We start from the raw sequence: 6,284 nt of genomic DNA on the forward strand, positions 1-6,284 counted from the left end.
CAAACCGGTTTCAGCTCTTGTGGTTTCTTTGTAATTGTCACGCCTGGTTGGACTTAGATAATGAAACCCACCCCCTGAGTCATGTGATGCGCAGACATGACCACTGTCCCAGTCCCAGCCCAGGAGGAGGCTGAGGCCCGTCCTGCAGCTGAGCTCAGGGCCTGGGCGGCGGGTGGGGGCAGGAGCGCCCTGGGCCAGGGCCTCACACGCGGGGTCAGGAGGGGGAGGTCGGCACCTCAGGAGCCCGGTGGGGAGACGCGGGTGGTCCCAAGCCCCCGGCACAGCAGGTGGGCTCCTCCTCAGCCAGGTGCGGGCTGGCCTCCAGGAGGGGGTCCCGCGGCTCCCCTGACCCTGTAGCTGGTCCTTGGGGGCCTGGCCGCTGCCCACAGCCTCCCGGAGATGGCTCAGGCGTCTGCATCCCGCAGCCATGTGTCAGCTGGCGGTCCCTCTGAGGGAACAGGGATGCTGTCTCCTCCACGGGCTCCGTGGTGAGGTCTGGCTGGACCCGGGAGGCCTGCAGGTCCCGACACCTGTTCCTTTCTGCCGCCTCCCCTGTCCCCTGCGAGGGACACTCGGCGTGAAGACCAGGGGCGCTCCCGCCTGGCCCAATGCTCAGGGTCAGCCACCCCCAAGGGCAGGAACGGGGCTTCCCTTCCCGACTCAGCACAGCGTCCACGGAGGACTCAGCCCCGCAGGGACCTTTCCCCCCAAACCCCCCAGCCGGCAGACTCACCGCCAGGGTGGGGACAGGCAGCAATTCCTGAGAAAAGGAGAGTTGTCCTGCAAAACAGACGCCCCGTCAGGAAGGGGCCGCCCGGCCGGGCACCAGGGGGCCTGCTGCTCACGGGGAACCTCCCAGAGACCGACCCGCTCAGAGGCAGCAAGACCCAAGCACGGGCTCCTGGTCGGCCTGTCCCCGGGGCCGGGAGACGGGGAAGGACCCGGCGCCTGCCACCTCCCCTGCTGCCAGCCTGGCCCCCCCTCAGCCCCGTGGACCGTCCACAGGGAGGGCTGAGCCCCCCCAGGGGAGCAGCTGCCAGGAGCCGGGAGGAGGGACGCCCCGCTGCTCAGAGCCGGGCCCTGGGCCGGGCACCTCCCAGGTGAGGACAGGGCACAGCCTCGCCCACAGCCCTGAGCCTCTCTCTGCTCAGGGCCCCACCTCGGGCTCCGGACACGCAGAGCGCCCTGGGCAGGGGCAGGGGAGGGAGGCATGACAGGGCCCCCGCTGCTCTCGGCTCCCTGTGCTCCTCCGTCCGCTGAGGGCAGGTGGGAGCTCGGGCCCTGGTGCTGCGTGGGCACCGGGGGCACCAGGCTCCCCAGACAGGAAGTCCCGCCCCCGGGCACCCCAGGCCGCCTCACTCTTTGGGGGACAGAGCCAGAGCGGTGTCTGGGATGAGAGAGCTGGGACCTGAGCCCTGACGGGACCAGGGGCTCCTGCTCACCACGTGACGTTCTCTTCCTGATGGACATGAGCACAAGGGGCACAGAAATGACAGCGATGACGAGGATGACGCTGACGATGATGATGATGATGATGAAGACGGGGCCCCAGGGGGAGCATGTCATGTCTGAGCTGCTGGTCCCGGACGTCACTTCCCAGGTGAATGGGCCACTGCACCTGGGGGAGGAGGTGCCCATGGGCAGTGGGCAGGGGCAGCTCGGTCCCTGGCCCTCACTCCGACCCCGAGCGTCCCCTGCGCAGCCTGGCGCACAGAGGGGGAGGCTGCTGCCTGGGGTGGGCCCGGGGAGGGGGCTCTGGGGGGCACTCAGGTCTGACTCTCCCTGTCCCACAGCCACAGGGAGACGGAGGGAGGGAAGGAAGGGGCAGGACAACCGCGACACTGGTCACCAGAGAGGGACAGCGAAGGAGATGCCAGGGGTGAGGGCAGAGCTGGTGTCAGGAATGGACTGTGAAAGCCAGTGCCCCAGACAGAGGGACAGACCTGGGGGGGAGGATAGGAGGGGTGGTGGGGTGGACAGACAGGACCCAGAGCCTCCGTGTGGCAGTCACACCAGAGACTAAGCAGCCAGGTCACAGCTGGAAGGGAGGAGTGGACATCGGGGTTCCTGTTTCCGGGGGAGTGGACTCCTCACTCTGGAGCCTCGTGTGTGCACCCCGGACTCAGAATGGCAGGACCCCTCAGCCCTGACACCTGGGGACACCCCGGAACACAGGGTGGGGTCTCTGGCTGCAGCGCCGTGAGCCCCGCATCTGGGATGTGCTGACCGGGCCCTGGGCTGAGGTAACAGCGGGGTGGGAGCCACAGGGTCAGCGGGGCGGCTTGGGGGGAACCGTCTCCCCGCTGGGGGGCCCTTATCTCCCCAGGGAGCCCTGGCAGTGCCTCCTGGGACCCGGGTCACCTACCTGGTCCAGGGCATGCAGGCTGCCTGGGTGCTCCCCAAAGAGAAGGTGCCTGGCTGGCAGTCTTCACACAGCGTGTCCTGCCACTCGGTGCCTGAGAAACGACAGTGTCGGGCACAGGGCTCCTCGGGGGCCCCCTCAGGCCAGGGTCCGGGGCCCGTGTCCTCAGGGGAACCGCGCTCACCTGTATCCCGCACCCTCTGGCCCGGGCGGCAGACACTGTGGGGCCTGCACTGGACACAGGAGTCCCCGTCCTGTCGCTCACAGAAGTGGCCGCACTCGCAGCCGCACACGGTGTTGGTCCGGGTGGAGCAGTTCCATCTGGTCACCTGGCCCAGGCCTGGGACCCAGAGAAGGAGCTCAGAGCAGCAGCCAGGCCTGCCAGGGCTGGGGGAGCGCCCCGTCCCGGGAGGACACCACGCTGAGGGCTGGGCAGCGCCCGCAGGCCTGGGGAGGGCACGGGGACAGGGGTGCAGCCCCCTCTGCTCCCCCAGGACCCTGCCGGCCGCAGCCCAGGCTCAGCCGGAACATAGGCCCGGAGCTGCCGGACACAGAGGCCAGTCCCAAGGGGGGTCCGAGGGACGGGGCTGCAGCAGCAGGGATGGGGGCAGGGTCTTCTCCACAGAAGGCCAGGCCTCTTGGGGCGGCTGAGACCTCCCAGCCTGAACCCGGACAGGAAGTGGGGACCAGACAGCCAAAGGACAGGCCCAGAGGCGACTCCCAGGACCGGACGCCCCTCAAACAGGTTTCCCTCCTGAAAACCAGGCAGGTCAGAGGGCAGCCACAGGGCAGGGGCCCTCAGCTGGCAGCAGAGGGGCAACCGGAGTGCCATCTCCCCAGCCCATCCCAGGCAGCTGCTTCCTTCGTGGTTGCAGCACCCAGCCCACCGCCGCTCCACTGAACCCCAAAGCATTGTGGCCTGCACCTCGGTCCCGGCCTTCCTTCTGGGGTGCCCCAGTCCAACCGCCTGTCCTGAGCAAGGAGGAGACCCAGGGGCCAGTGCTCAGCCAGAGGAGGACCCTGGGCAGGGTGTGGGGATCAACGGAACCGGCACTGCAGGTGGAGGAGGCCCGGCCCCGGGCAGCCTGAGGGCCTGCAGTCAGTGTGGCCGGGATGGGGGTCTGGGGGCTCGGCACAGCCGGGGTTGGGCTCCTGGTCTCACCTGGGTCACAGACGCGGCAGGGCAGACACTCGGGCAGGGCGTTGAGGTGGGCAGTGTAGGTGCCCCGGGTGCAGGGCTCACACACTGTGCTCCTGAGCTCCCCGCAGGCCTCCTGCACCCGGGAGCCTGCAGCCAAGAGGGCACACACTCAGGGCGGGGCCGCCCCGGGAGCCCAGTCAGGTGTGACACCCCCCAGGGGACACCCCACCTGGGCTGTTCCCCAGGCCAGTGAGCCTGCTTGGCAGAAAGTGAGAACTTACTGGAAGTTGGGGGCCACCTGGGCCACAGAGGCCTGCACCCCCTCTCCTGGCCTGAAATGGGCTGCCCACCTCCAGCCCCGCCCTGAGCACTGAGCTGAGGGTCTGGGGGGGAAGCTGGGGGTGTCCTCTGTGCCCAGGGGCTTCAGGCCTCCCATGAAGGGGTGCTGGGAGCAGAGGGGCTCCAGGCCAGGGGAGGGGGGATGCCTGCCCCCAGCATAGCCCCGCCCCCGGCGCCCCCCAGGGGCCCTGCAGAGCTGCACCCACCTGGCCAGCACGTGGGCCAGCACATGGCCCCCGTCGGGAATTCCACCTCTTTGCACGAGGGCTTCCCCAGTGCACAGAGCGGGGCTGTCAGAAGGAGGAGGCTCAGGACCTAAGGGAGATGGGGGGGCGTTGGAGCAGAGCAGCTGCCTGGGCCTCAGTCTGACCCTCCGGGAAATGGGCCGTGCCCTGCAGGGGGCCCAGGACAGGATTGTCTACTGAGGATCCTAAGAGCCTGGGTTTGGGACCACCCTGTGTGTGACCTCTGACCCCCTGGGCTCAGGAGAGTGGGCCCCTCCCCTGGGAAGGCCAGGGCTGCTCTGACCCCACAAACTCAGCGTCGCTGCTCCCTGTGCTGGACCCGGAGCCCTGGAGCCACAGGGTCAGGGCAGCAACAGGTCTGAGTGGGAGGGGGCTCTCTGGCCTGACAAGTCACTAGCAAAGGGCTGGTGAGGGGAGGGGAGGCAGAGGTTTAAGTTGGGGGGGCGCGGGGTGAGGGGCGGGGGGGGGGGAAAGGGGTGGAGGGTTGGGGGAGGGGGAGGGGAGGGGGCGGGAGGCCTGTCAGTCGAGCTGCTCCTGAGTAATAACCAAGGGCTTAGGAGCTGAGGGCTTTGGAGCTGATGGCTCTGTTGCTAATGGAAACACACAGGAAGCCTCCCTCCCAGGCACAGACACCCAGTTCCTCCCCAGACGGGGCCGGGCGGTGGGGGAGGATTCCGCCCTGAATGGGGGGGGGACAGGGGTCCACAGAGGAGAGTCCTTGGAGGGGGTGGTCTCCTGCCTGGGCTCAGTCCCAGCGGCCAGGGCTGTGGGCAGGGCCGGCTCCCCCACCGGCGCTGGGCTGCTGGGCGACACCGTCCCGGACTCACCAGCCTCAGGACGTCAGCTGCGGGCGCCGGGCTGCAGGGGAATGGTCCCCAGCCGGGCAGAGGCTGCATGTCCACCCGCGACCCTCATTCCCTGACCGCGGTCTTGGGACTCCGGCCGGCAGGTCAGATGGACAGCGGGACAGACGGACTCATTCTTGACCTCACTGCTGCTGTGGCTGCTCCCAAAGAGAAAGAGAAGAGCAAGCTGAGCTCCTGTTGCAGTTCATACTAACCCCGCCCGCACCAGCCCAATCCTCACACAGGAAGGCCCATCCCTGCCTGTGCCAGCCAATCCTCACACAGGAGGATTCACACTAGCCTGAAGGGCTCCCTTCCGGGAAGGAGGGAGTTCCCAATTCAGCCGAGCAGTCCCGTCCCCTCTCCGGTCCAGGAGCCGCCTCCCCCGCCCCCGCCCCCCAGTTTCCATAGAAGTGGGCGCCCCCCAAAGCACATCTCACTCCCTGTCGCTCTGCCCCCCAGAGAGCTGACCTGCAGCCTCTCCCCACGCGGGCAGAGCCCTCTGAGCCTCAGTGACCTGTGTCCCCTCTGCCTGGGGGAGCTGTTTGCACCCACACATTCCAGAGGGAGCCTCTCAGGGGAACTCTGGGCCCTGGGGGTGCGGGAGGGGCACTGTCACCCCTGAGCACCTGGAGGGGCTCCCCACCATGTGCACATACACCCTCCTGCCTGCAGGGGGCGGGCTGGGTCATTCCTGCCCCCATTCCACAGACAGGAGGTGGGGACTCAGAGAGACAGGGCCGGGCCCAGGGCTCCGGGTGCAAATGGTGCTCAGACCCAACCCTCATCTCTGACCTCAGAGGCCTGGGCCTTCTCCTCCGCCTCCTGCTCACACTGTGGAGGCGGCACAGGCCCCTCGGCGGGAATGAGGGAAGCGCCATGGAATGAGGGACACGGACACAGGAACCCAGGGCCTGGAAGGGACTCCCTCTGCAGGAACCTGGGGCGATTTTAGCACCAGAATCAATGGGGTTCGTGGGTCAGATCCCGTGAATGAAAAAGGAAACGCTGAGGCCATCGTGAAATCAATAGGACATGATGGATGGATGGATGGGTGGATGGCTGGATGGATGAGTGAATAGATGAATGGATGGATGAGTGAATGGGTGAGTGACTGACTGATACCTGAGGACAGGGCCTCCTTCCAGTGAGTGGTGTTGGTCAGAGGAGAAAATCAGTTGGTAAATGCAGGTGAGAAGTGGAACGTGCTCACAGGCTGAGGTCTCTCCCCAAACTCGCTCAGCTCGACGAGCCTCACGTCTCAGGGTTTCTCCAAAGTCTGACGCAGAACCGGAGATTGACCTGCCCTCAAAGCATCTTGTCCAAGAGATTTTTATTGATAATCTGGTCCG

General features: G+C 67.1%; 1 protein-coding gene across 1 annotated transcript; it reads right to left on the minus strand.

The window, feature by feature from the left end:
• Positions 1-317: 317 nt before the first annotated feature.
• LOC139002791 (tumor necrosis factor receptor superfamily member 14-like) lies at positions 318-6,268 on the minus strand. The gene is given in 10 exon segments (XM_070403920.1): positions 318-448; positions 451-559; positions 734-780; positions 1,443-1,618; positions 2,366-2,456; positions 2,547-2,702; positions 3,525-3,650; positions 4,049-4,157; positions 4,915-5,090; positions 6,058-6,268. Coding segments are annotated over 9 exon segments (927 nt in total). The 5' UTR covers positions 4,984-5,090; positions 6,058-6,268; the 3' UTR covers positions 318-404.
• Between the last annotated feature and the right edge of the window lie 16 nt (positions 6,269-6,284).

This window comes from Myotis yumanensis, unplaced genomic scaffold (genome assembly GCF_028538775.1).
Source record: "Myotis yumanensis isolate MYYU_CA2020_CCGP unplaced genomic scaffold, mMyoYum1.0.hap1 SCAF_2, whole genome shotgun sequence".
Taxonomy (NCBI): domain Eukaryota; kingdom Metazoa; phylum Chordata; class Mammalia; order Chiroptera; family Vespertilionidae; genus Myotis; species Myotis yumanensis.